This window comes from Agelaius phoeniceus, chromosome 22 (genome assembly GCF_051311805.1).
Source record: "Agelaius phoeniceus isolate bAgePho1 chromosome 22, bAgePho1.hap1, whole genome shotgun sequence".
In the NCBI taxonomy this organism is placed as follows: Eukaryota; Metazoa; Chordata; class Aves; order Passeriformes; family Icteridae; genus Agelaius; species Agelaius phoeniceus.
In genome coordinates this window covers 1,694,726-1,711,158 of record NC_135286.1, presented here as the reverse complement: position 1 = coordinate 1,711,158, position 16,433 = coordinate 1,694,726, and the positions used below count along the sequence as shown (strand labels likewise).

Genomic DNA, 16,433 nt, shown 5'->3' with positions numbered 1-16,433 from the left:
GAGTGGCAGGAAAATTTCCTTGAAGGGAATCACTTGGACTGAGAGGTTTGGAGTCCCTGTCTGAGCTGAATTCTGCCAGCCCACATTTGTTTCTCCTCACAAATAACATTTCCTTACTCTCCAAGCCTGCAGTTGTAGGTTACCAAATGCAGGTTATCAAAATAACCCTGGCACCTCCTGCCGCATGTGAATATTGAACTCTGCCCCTCACTGACACTTCAAATTTAATTCTGCTCTACCAAATGAGTGATCACATCTCTGTCAGGAAAGAAATTGCTTAAACCTGTCCCTAGGGAGCAACAACTGTGGAAAAACAGGGATATGGTCTGAATTCCCAGGGACAAGTGGCTTTAAAACAGCCACACGACCCCCAGACCTGCCAAATTACCAGGCTGGATTTCCTCTGGAGCAGCTCTCTGCCCCAGGATTAGGAGAGAGCATCTCCCTTATCATTTTGCACATGCTGTACCATCTGTCCTAAATCTCCCTTTGTAGGGCTGTGCATTCCAAATGCTGTTTCTTCCTTGGGAGATAACAGACGTGGCTGAAGAATTTTGTTAGGTAGGGCTGGGGTGCTATTTATGGTGTAAGTTTTTTTAGTCCTGCAGCCAGAACCCTCCCTGGTTTTCTCCACCCAGACACTGAGAAAATATTTAATTTTGTAGATCTGTTAAAGTTTTAGGTGTGGGAAATACAAAGTTTTAGGGTGTGTGTGCTGCTCAAAGCAAGCGAATATAAAATAATTAAATTCAGGCATGACAAGGACACAAGAGATGCCTTTAATCTTTTATTGTACATTATAAAATGTTTATTGCTCTGTCTGTATCAGAGGTGGTGACCTCTCCTTCTTGGTGATGGAAGAATCTGTTCAGGCAAAGGATCCTGGAGCCACCTTTGGGGTTGGCCTGCCTGGAAGCAGGAACATCTTCAGGAGAACTTCCCAATGCCTTTTTCCCAAGCCAGCTCTTTGGGAAAAGCTGGTGGCAGGGGAAGAGGAGAGGTGGCAGCTCCTCACTGCCAGGCTGCTCCTGCTCAGGAGCTCCCACCCAGGCTTCTCCAAAGCTTCCTCAGGCCAACCTCTGTTGGCATTTGATGGAACAATTCGGATCCTACCTCATCCCCTAAGTGCATGTGGAGTGGTCTTGTGGAGGAGTTAAATAAACACAGATACCCCATGGCACACTACAAAGAATAAATCTTTTCCATGTCATGGTCCTGCATCTCCCAGCTTTCCAGAGCACCAGCAATCCCCAGGGATCCTGTCAGCTTACAAACACCCAGCACTTGTTAAGAGAGAGGAGAAACTCAGCCCTTTTCCCCTCCATCCTCATCCCTTTTTGGGAAGGGCTGTCTCCAGCAGACTCCTGCCATTCCAGGAGAAGCAGCCCTTCCCACACAGAAACTTTACTAAAAGAAGCATTTTAAGAACTTAAGCCCTCAAAAAAAAGGCCCCTCAGGCCAGAGCCTTCTACAATAAACAGCTCCTGCCCCTGGAGACCTTGCATAGCAACCGGTATCATCAGGTATTTTGTCTTTTTCTGTATTTTTTTTTTGCTGACTGGCTACATTTTTATGGACCTTTTATCCCATTGGTGGTGGAGTCAGGCCCATCTGAAAACACCACAAAGAAAATGGTTGAAATTATCCTGGAAGCTAAAGAACAGCTTCTGGTGTTTCCCCTCATGTTGGTCTGTGCCTCAGTGTTCCCCGACTTGTCTGAGGTGAAGAGCACCAGTGTGAGAGAGGAGAGACGGCAGCAGCGGAGAATGTGCTGCAGCCCAGCTGGAGAACAGCCAGGGAAGTTCTCCTGGTGGAAATGGAAACCGGGGGATGCCTTTTTCCTTAGAAAAACCCACCTGCAGGACGTGGTACACGACACACATCGATGGACGAAGCGAGGCCCGAGCGCGCTGCAGCCAAGATTTGGCTTCTCGGTGGTGTTTGCCATGAGCTTCCCTCCATTCCTGCTCAGAGAGGGACGTGCCTGATGCCTGGGAGTGCTGCCAGGGATGGAGTGACAGTGAGAAAGACACAACAGAACCTTGTGCATTCCCAAAAACCAGGAAAACTGTCCCAGAAGATGGAGCGTGAGCGTGGGAGACGTTGCTCCAATCTGATTCACAGATCACTCCAGCATCACTGATTCTTCTCCATCTTCTTTGTTTGGGTGTCAGGGTTTGGTTTGTTGTTTTGTTTTGTTTTTTTTTGCAGGATTTCCTTTCCTGGCCAGATGCTTTGCAGAAACACGGATGAGGAGGTGGATGCCAGCGAGTGACAATCACGAGGTCTTGTTTTGCAAATCGCTCCGACAATGTTTCACCTCCCCAGTCATCACGGCTCAGAGGCAGAGTGAGAGTGAGGCATGGAGTCCATCTCTCAGGTGTCAGGCTGTCATGCTTCGATGATGTTCACTGAGGGCTTGTTTTTTGGAAACTGGGAGAGGAAACAAAGGAGAAAAAAACGGATGTGTGGAAGGGAAAAATCACATCAGAGCTCAGTGCAGTCTGCAGGTTGTGTTTTGTGAAAGTTCTCCTTCCCACACCTTCATGGTGATGAGAAAGGTTTGAGCTTTTAGGCTTGTGGGGCTCACCGCTGCTTCTGAACCATCAAAAACCAGTGAACTATTTAAAATAATGAATAAATATGGCGGGAATGTGAACAGAAACACCAGGAAGTTACATTAATTGAAAAAAAGTTGGGATAAATGAAAGGCTTGACCTATTTACACTTCGCCATTGTGTTACCATCTTTGCTCCTGCTGATTAACTCTCCAGTTAATTACAGCAGCAGTGTCCTCTTTGCCATGTGCTGCTGTGGGAGGACCCGAGGAACTCTTTTTTATTTTTTTTCCTCCAGAGACGCTCAGATCATCCAGAAACGTGGCTCGAAATCTGATTTCTGGCGGCCACGCAGGATCCCGGAGGTGGCAGCGAAGCGCTGCCGTCCTGATCAGCAGAGCCGTGGGTGTGGAGGGTGTTCCCTGCGCGGGGAGGATTTCGAACAGAGCTTTTTTGGGCTGATTTAACACAAATCGGGCACTCACCTTGCTCCGCAGGAGGCCCCCGCCCTGGTGCTCGGGTGTGCTGTTCTCCGAGGCGCTCTTGGCTTTCTCCTTGCTGTTGTTGGGCTCGTTATCTTTGATGATATCGTATTGTCTGCAGAACAGGGCGATCACCCCTGCCGGGAGAGAGCATCACCATCACACCCAGCAGCTCGGCAGCCTGCAGAGATCACAGATCCCTCTGGCCCGCCTCGGCAGCGTTCCCAGTTCCTCCCAGACCGCGGCCAGGCTGCCCTCTGGCTCTTCCCTTCCCTCAATTCCATGCTAAACTAGTTAGACAGGACGACAGAAGATTAATCAGATTCCAGCCTCCCTGTTATGAAGTGTTTTAAGCTCTGCATTTGGACCTCGACCAACACCAACCCCGTGGTTCAGTGAGCACTGGAGCTGCTGGAATTTCTGCCTGGTGAAAATGTGTCCTCTGCTCCTTGTCCTCTGCTCCTTGTCCTCCCTGTCCTCTGCTCCTTGTCCTCTGCTCCCTGTCCACTGCTCCTTGTCCTCTGTTCCTTGTCCTCTGTTCCCTGTCCTCTCCTCCCTGTCCTCTCCTCCCTGTCCTCTGCTCCTTGTCCTCTGTTCCTTGTCCTCTGCTCCTTGTCCTCTGTTCCTTGTCCTCCCTGTCCTCTCCTCCCTGTCCTCTCCTCCCTGTCCTCAGGACCTGCAGCTGGCAGAGGAGAGGTTCTGAACCCTCCAGCACCTGCAAATGGGCACCAGCACAAGCTGCAAGTGGAAATTTCCTCCCCCACAGCCCCAGGCACGTGGAGAGGGAAGCAGGGGCAGCCCTGGCACGGAAGATGACTGCAAATGTCTGTCTGAGAAGCTTTTATGTGATGTTTCCATCAAATAACCTCTCTGCCTGCACATTCCAGACACGTAGGTGAAGTGGATCCAGGCAGATGCTGCTTTTCCCTCCTTGAAAAAAATCTTTCTTAATAGCAAAATATATTTAAATCTTCCAGCATCCTGCTCTATAAAACGAGCGTGGCAGTTGCCCCCAGGCTTTACTGATAAACACAGTGGCCCAAATTCTTTCTTTGGGAATGTGGGTAAGTGGCTGATTCCAGGAGAAAAGGCGTTAACATCTGCCACAGCCATTCCTTGTGTGATTTCCTTGGGTAAAACTGACACACAAAGAAGGAAAATGCCATGAAAAATTCCAGAAACACAAGAGCTGGGTCTTGGCTCAGTCCAGAGCTCTGGGAATGGACTGGATCCATTTGGATTTTCCCAAATATTGTCACACAGGACAGGCGAAAAGCTGGAAGGAGGTGTTTGTGTATTGAGACTTTTTACAGAACCCATTTGATGCAGAGAGATTCTCCCCACACCCCTTTTGCTTTTTAAATGTAAGTAATTTGTCTGGAAGGGAAATTGTGGGATTAGCAAATTCTTTGTTCCCAGCTGATCCCAGTCTCAGATTATTCTACAGCAGGAGATGAATCAGTTGTTCAGTCACCCCATGTAATTATTCATGATTATTTTCCCTGGCAGGGCATTGAAAATGGGATGTGCACAACTAAAACACGGCATAAATGCTGAAAAAATAATGGCCTAGAGGTTCTGGAAATCTTCTAAGTTCATTTCGATTTTCATGTGATCGTTTGCTTTAGGAATAATTGCTGTCCAGTTTCTGGAGATGCAAATCAGGGGGAACAAAATATTATTATACATGGATCTGATGCAGTGTCACCTGGATTCCTGCATCCCTTTCTGTGATGGGGAAATTTCTGTGGAAAAGTTATAAATATAAAAATATATTAAATATAAATATATAAATAAATTTACATCTAAAGGATAGAAATATACAAATATCTACAATAATACAAAGACAGATTAAATATAAATATAAATATAAATATAAATATAAATATAAATATAAATATAAATATAAATATAAATGTAAATATAAATATAAATATAAATATAAATATAAATAGTGAGTGTGGAGAGCAGGACTCTAAATCTCTATTTTGCCTGAGCATTGGAGTCTTATAATATCCAGAAAATTACTGCAACCTGTAATATCTGAAGGATTCAAGGCATATCCTGTTGGATATTTGGATTCCTGGAAATATTCCAGGACAGAGCTTGGAGCAACCTGCTTGGCTGGAAGGTTGGGTGGAACAAAATGATCTTTATGTCCCTTCCAACCCAAACCATTCCATGATTCTGTGGCTGAGAGCATCATAATCAGGGCAGTCTGGAAAAAAATGAGATTACAGGGTTAGCCATAGGGAATTGCTTCCATCAAATCCATTTTCTGCTTCCTGGTGAACCCAACTCGAGCTGCAAAACCCAACTTGAGGTGCCCTTACAGCTGAGAACTCTGGGTTTTTTTGGGAGGAAGGGTTTCTTCCAAGGTTCCATGTGCAGGCAGGCATTCCTGAGGATGGATATCCTGTGGATATTAAATTTGACAGGGATTGGGACTGACCTGCCCACATGAACAACACCACAACAATGATGAGAACTTCCCCCGCTCGCAGCTGTTGGTTTTTCTTCGCCATCTCCTTCATTGTCACCTCATCTGCACAAGGGCAAAGAGACACTGTGAGACCCCAAGGCCAGCTCAGAGCCTGGCTTAGGAGTGCTGGCAGAGTCCTGACACTCCTTAGGGCTCTTGGATTGGGATTTAGGAAGGAATTTTTCCCTGTGAGAGAGGCTGGAATGGATTTCCCAGAGAAGCTGTGGCTGCTCCATCCCTGGAAGTGTCCAAGGCCAGCTTGGATGGGGCTTGGAGCACCCTGGGATAGTGGAAATGTCCCTGCTCATGGCACAGGATGAGCTTCATGTCCCTTCCAACCCAAACCAGGCTGGCACTCCAGGATTCATCCTGTGACACCCTGAGGGGACAGGGCAGTGTTATCTGTCCCCATGGCTGCTCTCTCTGCTGTCCCTGTCCCTGTTAGTGCCATCTGCACCTGTCCCAAAGCCTGGCATGCTCCAGCAGCTCCAGCTCAGGAGTGTGGAGAGCCTGGCAGGATATTTTCCAGCAGAGCTCTGGGATTCAGAAAGGAGCAGAGCCTTTTTGCAGGGCATAATTCGCCTCCTTGGCTTCAAAGCATTAAGGAGATTACAGTTCAGGCCCCCAGGAAAGGAGCAGTGCTCCTCTTAGTGCTTCCAGATAAACAGCAATTCAGGATTTACAGCCTCCAAATCAGTTTAATAAAGAGAGTCAAGGACTCACATCCTCAGAACCACGGCCAAAAGCCCTGGAACAGGCTGGGCCCTCAGCAGGCAGGGGGGGACCTGGGTGTCCCCACAGCCCTGCACTGCCAGGCCCTCCTTGGAGCTGACAGAAAACCCTCAAGAGCCTGGTTTGGCTAAAGAGGAGCAAGTGAAGGAGTTGCCAGTGAGGAAGTGCCTGATTTTCCCCCTGGAGGTATTGAAAACCCAGCTGGATCTGATCCTGCACAACCTGCACTGCTTGACCCTGCCTGGGTGAGGTCCCTTCCAAGCTCATCTCTCTGTGATTTGGCAGAAATATTGAAAATGTAAGAGAAGTGGGAGCCTCTGGGTATTTTTTTCCCTGAAACCCAAGCACAGGAGGTGCTGTGAATCCCACAAGTGCCCTGTGAGCTCAGTGGGATTCCACTTGAATTCACAGGCTGGCCAGGAATTCCCCCTGGCATTCTCCACTTGTAGGGAGCAGGACACAGAGCTGCAAACTTCCTCTTCCTCACTTTGTTAGATCTCATCCGAGGTGGGAGAAGGAGCAGCCACCTCCAGCAGCACCTCCCTGGCACCTTGTGCCCCCTCAGCCCATCCTGAGAGGACACTCAGCCCCATGAGTGTTTATCTCACAGCATTTATGTATTTATCACCTATTTATTCTCCCAGCTCCTCTCAGCACACGGGATCCTGGTTCCTCTCTGCAGAGCCCTGTGTCCCAGGGGCCACATAGGAACTCACCCACACTTGCCTTTATTTTTAGAGGCTAGTTTCTCAGCTTCCCTGGGGGTCTTGAAGAGGACTGGCTCACTGGCAGGGCTCTGGCCTTGGATGCTGATGGACTGGACATGCACAATGTACTCAGTGTCCTCCTCTAGGTCCCAGAGGGCACAGGAGCGGGTGGTGGTGTTCACCTCCTGGATGAAGCGCAGCATCCGCACGTCCTTCTTCTGGAAGCCGAGAGAGGAGAGCACAGAGTGGTGGAGAGGCTTCTCCACGTGCATTTGTTGTCACCTAAGGCCACTGATTCCTGCCCTGCCCACCAACGTGGATGTGGAGGAACCGTCAGGATCCTTCCCTCTCTGCAGCCGCTGCTGCAAAGGGGATGGGGGAGCCAAATCCCCTCCGGGACCACGAGGGACAGGACCTGAAGGAATGGGCTTAAACTGCAGCAAGAGGATTTGGGAACCAAGGGCACGTGGGGGGAGATGGACATGGCTGGAACTGGGTCATTCTAGGCACGGTACCTGCTGGGAAATTGCAAATCCAATGACAACTTCGTCTTCCAGGACATCCCAAGTGACCACGGCCGAGTTGGCTTTCAGGTGTTTGACTGTGACATTGACTGGAGCCGAAGGGCTGTCTGCAAGGAGGGAGAGCAGAGCCTTGACAGGGACAGGACACACAGCAAGGGCAAGGAGAGGAGTGGGAAAGGACCTTCTCCAGGATCTGCTTTGGATTTGTGACCTGGATATTGCAGGCACCCCAGGTCTCAATTCCCAGGGTGGAGATAGGAGATGTCAGCTGAGAATAAGAGTTACATTCAACACAGGTTCCAACGGATAGAGGGGAAATTTAAGTTAAATATAGGGAAAAAATCCTTCCCTGGGAGGGTGGTGGAGGTTTCCCAGAGCAGCTGTGGCTGCCTCTGGATCCCTGGAAGTGTCCAAGGCCAGGTTGGAGCAACCTGGGAGAGTGCAAAGTGTCCCTGCCCATGGCAGGGGGTGGGACTGGCTGATCTTCTGTCCCTTCCAACCCAAACCATTCCATGACTCCATGTGTGAAATACCCAACCCTTGGGAGGAATTTGTTGACCACCACAGCCCAGCCAAGCCCTGAGCAGCTCATTCATGCCATCCTCCCCAGCCACATTTTTGCCTGTCACAGTCTGACAGTGACAGCTGGGAGGAAATTCCAGCTCTGCCATGGACGTGTGCACTCAGAATGCTTTGAGGAGCATTCTGGAGGTTTGAAACACAGGACTGAAATAACTGTGAGAGTTTATTTTGTTTTTCCCTGGCAGAAAATGGTTCCTTACAATGTTTTGTGGCTGATGTCAGAGCACATCCACTTGGAGCTGCCAGGACCTGGTGGATCCTGCAATGTGGAAAGGGCAGGCCAGGAGAGCAGGAGCCTGAGGCTCTGTGTTTATTCCCAGCTCCAGAGCACAGCTGAATTTCCAGTAGAAATTCCAGCTGCCCAGTCCAAAGCCCTCCCTGGCATCTCAAGGGAAGGTTTTGGCACAGCTCTTCCAGCTGGACTCTGTTCCCACTCTGGTGAAATTTAATTCACAATCTTCAGCTTTGCTCTGAACCCAAAGCAGTGAATGCTCTGAGTAGCCCCAGGAGGTCAGTAAGGTGAGGAAGAGTAATTTTATTCCCATTTTTATGAGAAATTAATACTTTTATTTCATGATAACCACCCCTTTGTGGCTGGTACAGGTCACCAGTACAAGAGGGGTGCACCTGTGCCCATCTCCAGTGACACTTGTTGGATTTATGGTCATTCCCAGCCGCCTGGATGGAGCTGAAAATATTCAAGCTGTAGTGTCAGTGTCTGACATCACTCCTGGTGAATGCTCCCCCTGGGAACAGAGGAGCCCAGAATTCCCCAGCTGAAGGTCACTTGGCACAGTGATCCCTCGTTCCTTTCACAGCCAGCAGGTAGAGCCTTAGGAATAAAATGTCTGGAGAAGCCATTCGAGCCAGACTGATTCTCAGTAAACAAAAAAAAAAAGTCACTGAATGGCTGAATTCACACAAATTTAGGACTGATTCTCAGTAAGAAAAAAAGTCACTGAATGGCTGAACTCACACAAATTTAGGACTTTAGGAGGAGCAGCAAGTCTGTGATTCCACAGAGGGATGTCATTCCTCTCTGGACTAACAATGGAGTCGGTGTCGACCCGAAGCATTCTCATCTCTGCCCTCATGGAATGAGGCAGAATTCCCCAGCCTTCCTCTTGGAGGATGGGATCCCTCACCATCCTCACCCTCCCTGCAGCAGCAGTGCCAATGACAAGCTGAGGAAGGAGACAAATCATCCTCCCCATCCTGGAATAAAAGTCCCTTCCAAAGCCGGCTGTGACACGAGGAAGGGACGTGGGTCTGCAGCTCTTCACCTTCCCCCGTGACTGAAGCAACAAAAGTCGAGTCTAATTTTAGGAAGGGGCGGTCAGCAGACAGGAATGTGCACGGGGAAGGTCTGTGAGTCATGCCTGATGAATTTGCTGGAACATACGGAGGACATGACGGAGTTGAGGGATGGGAGACAAAACATTCTCCAGCTGCAGCCAAGCACTCGGCCCTTCCCGGCTGCAGAGCTCAGTCCCGCCCTGGTTGTCTTCCCTGGGTATTTTTAGGAGCTAAATTTTAAATTTTTTTTTTTTTTTAGGAGCTACCACTGATTTAGCCAGCTTCAGTTGGAGGAGGGCTTTGAAAAGAGATGAATTAACCCCACAGGAACAGAGAGCAGAGATCACGGGGAAAAAAAAAAAAGCCGGGAAAAGGGAACAGCACTCAGAGTGTTCAGGTCCCCTTTGAAATTTGTGACCTTGAGGGAGGCACAGCATAAAAAGTGTCCGAGTTTCCTGATGGCATAAGATGTGGGGGAGTTGGGAGGACCTTGAAGAGCTGGAGGAGAGCAAAAACTCTCCTGGGAAGAGGTGGGAGAGGGTGGAGAGCTGTGAGGCAGGAGGGAAACACTCAGAAAAGCTGAAAGCCAGAGCTCCAAGCCTCCAAAACTGGAATCTGCTTGGAGGTGAGGGAGAATCCCCCTGGAGTGGGTGGTCAGGAACATTCTAGAACCTTTCTTTGTAGGAGTACCTGAGAGAGGGATGGGGTAGTGAAGGCAGCAGCTCTAAAATCCAGGAATCCAGGACAGCAGATCCCAATGTGCCTTCCCTTGCACTGCTACACCCAAATCAGTGGTGTCAAACCAGCATAAAAACACTAAAAAGAGAATTAAACCGTGTTTGACAGAAATACAAACCCAGGAAAATGAATTTCCTGCTCCCAGAGCTGCGGGGATAATTTGGAACCAAAATTTTCATCCATGAGGTTGCTTTTCTCCCTGTTCCCAAGAGATGAAATGATGAGATCACGACTTCCTAAGACCTAAAACACTGTTCCAAGATATTCCACAGGACTTTTGGCTCCCTGGCCCTGTTGCAGCTCTTTGTCAGTGCCAGCCTGGCTGAGATCAGGTGGAAAAGGTGCAATTCCTGTAATTTCCCAGCTGGCTGCAGGGGGTCAGCAGCTCGAGCAGGGCCTCGAGGTGCCAAATCCAAATTTTTGTTTCCTTCTAGAGTCATGTGCAACTCCTGGAAACTTTGCTTCTGTGCCTGTGGCAGCCAGGAAAGCTGCTGGTGTTCTGGGAGTGGGCACAGAGGGTGGGAATGCTGCAGGGATAGCAGGCAATGGGTTGTGGATCAAGGTTTTTATTTTTGTGCCTGTTTATTCCAGAGCTGCTGAGGGCAGCACATTCCTTGTCTGCTCCATTAGGGAATGGTGCAAGATTCCTGGTTTAGCACTTTAACTTCATTCCAGTGCAGGATGCTGGAGCAAATCCCACCCTCCAAACTGGCAGAGGATATTTACCCAAATTTAGATGGAAAAAAAAAAAAAATTTCTCATTTTCATGTCAGCAGAAAATCACCCCACCCCTCATTAAGGGAAACCCTGATGACTTCAGCTGAAATCCGGACTTTTAAACATGAATAGCAGCTTAAAAACAGAGGGTTTCTAAAATCCCATCTGGTTTGCTTCCCACAGAGTCAGGAATCTCTCATCCCCCAGGCCCTTGCGTCCCAGCCCTCCCCGGTTCCGCCGCACCTGGGGCGCCTTTGGCAGGAGCAGGTCGGAGCCTCCGCTGTGCACCAAGAAATCCTGAGCCCTGGAGATGATCCTTCATCCCTTGCCCGTGCTCAGAACCCCTCCCAGCCTTCCATTAAATGTTTTCCTCGTTATTGTTGGACTTTAATTGGAGAGGAGAGAGGGGAACACCGCTCACGCTTTGCAGCTCATGTTGGGCACAAGTGGCACGAGGAAGAGGAGCCCCCCCCGCTTCCCTGCGAGTTGGATTCCTCATGGGAGCTCTGGCATGGATGGGAGCCAGGGGTGGGAAAAAGAGCAGGGGAAAGTTTTGTTCCATCCCACTGCTGCTGTCACCTGGGAATGGGGAAGATGCTGAACACTGGGGTGTCCAAACCCTGGGGTGCCTGGGAGGATCAGGGAGGTACCCAGGCCACAGCAGCATCACTGAAGGAAAGAAGGAACCTGTGGGGATGTCACAGCCTTGGGGTCACCTCAGGCCAGCCGAGTCCAGAATTCCACAGGTCTGGAATAAAGAGTATTTCTGGATTTATCTCCCCAGCCAAGGGGTGCCCCAAACCCCCTGAATTCACCTCTCCTGTGGAGCTGCTTGGAATTGCATCCTTGCCGAGGCTGTGCTGTATTCCCAGCGTTTCCCAACTCACTCAGCTCCTCTCCCAAGCAGCTCCTTCCCTGCTGGGAAGGGCTTGAGCTGCCTCAGAGCCCCAGGGCCATGGTCTGGTGAGCTGAGGCTCTGGAGCAGCTCACTCCCTGCTTTTCTGCAGCAAGCAATGAATCCCAGCCTTAATTCCCAGCATCTCTTGATTTCTGCACCACAACCTTCCCTGGAGATGCAGGAGGTGAAAGGACACGACCAGGAAGGAGCATCCCTAAAATCCACGTGCTGTTTTCTGCCCTTTCCCTGGGTGTGGATTCACACAGAGCTGCTTTTGCTGCTTTCTCTGTGCTCTCCCAGCATGGATCCCATCCGTGGCTGTAATTGCTTGTGGGTTTTATGGGCTGTGTGGGAAGGGCTGGCACATTGCTCAGCATTCCCAAGGGTTTTGATGAAGGGAGCCCCAGGGGGATGTGTGGGATCATTGCTGCTCCCAGCCCCACGGGAAGCAGAGCTGTTTGCTAAGATCCAGAGATTTCAAAGAGCAGAGAGGCCAACTGGTGGCTCTTTAGCTGGGAAAGAGGCAATTATTCCCTGCTGACCATTCACTTCCCTATAAAAATGGGATATTAATAGGCCCCCAGCCCCCTCCTGCCCACCCCTTGGCTCTGTGGCTGATTCCCCAGGGAGCAGCTGCCCAAACGTGCTGGAAATGCTGCCAGGAGTGTGGAGCCTTTCCAGGGAGCGCAGAGACTGTGGCCAGCCAACCACTGGGAATTCCTTGGGGCTGCAGGATGGAATATTTCTACCCTGCAGAGTCCCAGAGACAGGCAGGATTCTCTCAGGACTCCCCAGTGCCACAGTTTGGGTTTAAATGCTTCCAGCTCAGAGCAGAGTCATTCCCATCATGGCATTTTTAATCCAGGATCTAAATATCCACAGAGAACTGGGTCCCACAGGCTTTTCTAGCTCCTCTTATCCCTCACCTCTGTAGTATCAGAGCAATCAGAGGGGGTGAGGAAGCCTGGGGATTTCCTGGACAGTGCTGGATGCTGACACCAGACCTTTCCCAGGATTGTGCTGCCTGATCCTGGCCCAGCTCTGCTCCTGGATCCCACTTTTTACTGCACACATGAAGGTTTGCAGCTTCATTGCTCAACACATTCCTGCTTTTAACTGAATTATACTTGATCCAGGCCCTAATTCAGCCTTTGGGCACTTCATAAACCAGCAAGAGTTTGTTTAGCAGTGAGCATCCAAAGGGTGAGGATGAATCCAGGAGCAGAACGTGCATGGCACTGCAAGCACATCTCTCTGGGAGGAATCTCCCTTTCCCACAAACAGAATCCCAGCAGGAAACAGCATTTGGAAGAGGATGGCTCAACCTTGGCTGCCTCTCACAGCACCAGCCCTGCTGAGAGCCTGACACAGGGTGAGAAACCTCCCCATGCCAATTAAATCCCTCCCACGCCGAGCACAGCAATCAATAAAGCTCTCACACCCTCCCCAGCCAGGCAGGAACCTCCCCGGCCTCTGGGATGGAGGGAGAGGCTGCAATGGGCTGCATTGTTGCTCCCAGATTGCTGAGACACCTTTTGCTGCTCTCCTGAGCCTGCTGAGCTTGTTGCTCACCCTGATCCACGGCTGATCCCAGCTCCCTGGGGAGCACATCCAGCCTGGGCAGCACCTGGAGCCAGATTGGTGCCTTTGCTGTGCTCTCCTTCCCCCCACAGGGCTGGGGGGCTGCCTGGGGAGGGGGTGAGGCTGGCTGGGAGTGGCTCAGGGGGTGAGGACACGCTTCAGAACCCAGCTGGGGGGGTTTGGTGAGGTGGGGCAGCTGTGAAGGGGCTCCTCAAACCAGAGCTCGTCCTGGTCCCGAGGGCTGGCCCAGGGCTGTGCTGGCAGGGGAGGTTTTACCTGAGCTCTGTCACCTCTGCTCTCCAGCTGACAAAAATAAACCTGACCTGAGCTGCTCCACGGGCTGGCACCTCCCAGTGAGGCTGTTTGCAAGGCACAGGGGCTGTGGCCTATTTTGGGGTCTGCCATCAGCACCCCCTGCTCTTTGAGCCCTCAGCAGTGCCCCGAGCCCAGCCCAGCTCCCCTCTCTTCATTAGCTCAGCCTAATGAGGAGGGGACAAAATTAAATCCAATTTCTGACTTGCCAACCATCCTGAGTGTTTCCTCAGGGACCTTCTGGAGCAGGGGGAGCGATGGGAGGGCATCACCCACCCAGCTGGGATTTGGGGTTGCCAAGGGGCATTGGTGTGAAGATTATTTCTCAGCCACCTCATGCTCCTGCTCCTGCTTCCCCTCCTCACTCACCTTGGCATCACCTTGGCGAAAAATGGTCCTGCCTGGCCAAAATCCCTGAATTCAGAGCAGGGCCTGTGCTCGGTGCCACTCACCAGCCCTTGCCCTGGCATTGCCAGGGGGGAATTTGCACCAGTCCCTCCTGGGCATGGCAGCTTTAATCTCTCATGACAGGAATTATTTTAAACCCACTCACACAAGCTCTGGGTGCAAAGGGGACAGACCCTGGAGCCTCCATCCCTGCCTGGGACTGATTTCCTCCCCATGGGCTTTTCCAGTGACTCTGGGCTCGTGTGCCTTGGGTGGCCTGGTGGCCACATCATCAGCAGGGCTGGGGACACGGAGCTGTCATGGTGGTGACGCTGCCACTACCTCTGTGTGACCTTGGGAAAATCACTCTGTGCCCTCATCCCTGGGAAACGGGGACAGCACAAACCCTCTGCCTCAGCTGGTGCAGGGAGAGCCCATCAGGACCCTTGGCACGGGTGACACAGGAGCAGGAGGCAGTGGGGGACCATGGCAGCACCCCAAAGTGACACAGCTCACTGGGGACATGGCACAGACACCTCCCAGCCCAGGCAGGAGCAGGGGGAGGTTTTGGGCAGGGACACAACTCCCTGTTCACTCTGGGGTGCCGGGTGAGGCGATCCAAGGATAAGGAAGAGCAGGGAAGTGGCCGCGTTGACAGAAACCCCGAGTGCTGTCACAACTGCAGACGCCTCCATTGTGTTTTCCACGGTGTTTTCCTCATCCCTCCCTCCCTTTGGGAAGGTTTCATTAATCTCCCCAGATCTGGCAGTTGTGAAACAGCAACTTCAGGAGTCAGTGCCTGGCCAAGGACGGGTGGCAGAGCTGAAGGCATCCAGGGCTTGCTGCAGCCCTGTGTGTGACCCCAAATGGAACTCCAGCAACTTCCAGGGATGGCTGGAGGGGAGGAATCTCCACTCCCCGGAGCTCTGCATCCCTAATAATCACCCCCAGCCTCCTGGAATGCGAGATACCCTGGCAATCAGCAGGCTGCAAATCAAAGCAGCTGTTCCACCAACATCTTGCAGCCAGCAAAGCAGCCAGCCCTAAGCTGCTTGGGGCTGGGGAGCTCCCCCAGCACTGCCCACTTGACACCCACACAGGGGCTCCTGGGGCCACTGAAGGCAAGAATGGACTCGAGTCCATCCTGGTAGCTCCAAAATTAGCTCCAGCTCAAGGGAACACTGCCTTCACCAAAGATCCCCACTCCAGGTGAGCTGCTCAGCTCGGAGGGGCCTGGCTTTTGTGGCTGGGATGTGCAGTGTCCCTGGAGAGGTGCTTCCCCTGGGGCCACCGGGGTTCCTCTGGGACCACCCGGGCTCCTCTGGTGCTTCCCCAGCGTTCACAGAGCTCCCAGCAGAGCCCGGCTGGGCCCTGGACAGCTGGGAAGGGACATGGACAGAGCAAACCCGGCTTTGCCCCCTCCGCTCCGGTTCAGCCCCGTGACACCAACCAGAGCCGCTGCTCAGGTGCCCCAAACCTCCCCCTGCCCCTCTCCCTCCTCGTTTCCTTTCCCTCTCCCCTTTCCCCCACCTCCGTTCCCGGGGATGCCGCGAGCTCCCGGCGCTGCCCGAGCCCGGTGCCGGGGGCTGCGTGTCCCGAATCGCCGCCTCTCCCGCACCCAAATCCCGCCAAAGTCGCCCCAAACTCCGGCCCCTCCGCGCAGCCCTGCCCGCTCCCTCCGCTGCCCCCGGGGGTCTCTCCTGGCACCGAACCCGCTCCCCGCGGCTCCGGCAGCCGCTCCCGGGGCCCGGCCGCCCGTACCTGCCTCCACCGGGCGCAGACCGGCGTAGCTGAAGCAAAGCAGGAGCGCGGCGCCGGTGCAGCCGAGGAAGGGCTCCATCCCCCGCGGCCGCTCGGGGCCGGGCCGAGCCGCTCCGGGCCGGGCCGGGCCGGGCCGGGCCCCGCCGGCGGCGCGTCCTGCGGGCACAACGGAGCCGTTCAGCACCGCGGAGAGCGCCGGGGCCGCCGGTACCGCCGGTGCCGCCCGGTGCGGCGCGGCTCGGCTCGGCTGGGCTCCGCTCCGCCCGGCTCGCCTCGGCTTGGCTCGGTTCGGTACGGCACGGTACGGGTCGGCACGGTTCGGTACGGCTGGGCTCGAGCGGGAGGCGGCCCCGCCGAGCCCCGGCTCCGCCCGCTGCAGCGCCGGGCAGCCCCGCTCCGGTCCCTCCCCCGGCCCCGGGGGCGGCGGGACGGGGGCGGCTCGGGCCCCCCGCCCAGCACGGCCCCGCTCGCTGCCTCAGTTTCCCCGTCCCGCCCCCGCGGGGGTCCCGGCACAGCCGTCCCAGGGGTGCTCGGACACCGGGGGTCCATCCCGGCCGGGAGCAGCCCTGGGGGCACAGCGGAGGGGACGTGGCACCCCCGGGGTGTCACCACACAGCCCTGCGGGGCAGCCGGCGCTGGGTTCCGGGGGAAGAGGATCCGAGGAGCCTCTGCAATC

General features: G+C 53.0%; 2 protein-coding genes across 2 annotated transcripts in view; one reads left to right on the top strand and one right to left on the bottom strand.

Moving 5' to 3' along the window:
- The window catches only part of S100PBP (S100P binding protein), a 23,154-nt gene extending 12,002 nt beyond the window's left edge, over positions 1-11,152 (top strand). Inside the window, exon 5 of the mRNA XM_077189793.1 lies at positions 11,002-11,152. Within this exon, the coding sequence (XP_077045908.1) occupies positions 11,002-11,119 (118 nt within the window). The 3' untranslated portion in view covers positions 11,120-11,152. The remainder of the gene's footprint in view (positions 1-11,001) is intronic.
- FNDC5 (fibronectin type III domain containing 5) lies at positions 775-16,433 on the bottom strand. The gene is made up of 6 exons (XM_054648073.2): positions 15,758-16,433; positions 7,477-7,592; positions 6,981-7,179; positions 5,493-5,585; positions 3,044-3,177; positions 775-2,433 (listed from the first exon to the last, which is right to left on the bottom strand). The coding sequence occupies exons 1-6, from the start codon at positions 15,834-15,836 to the stop codon at positions 2,392-2,394; spliced, it is 663 nt and encodes a 220-aa protein (XP_054504048.1). The 5' UTR covers positions 15,837-16,433; the 3' UTR covers positions 775-2,391.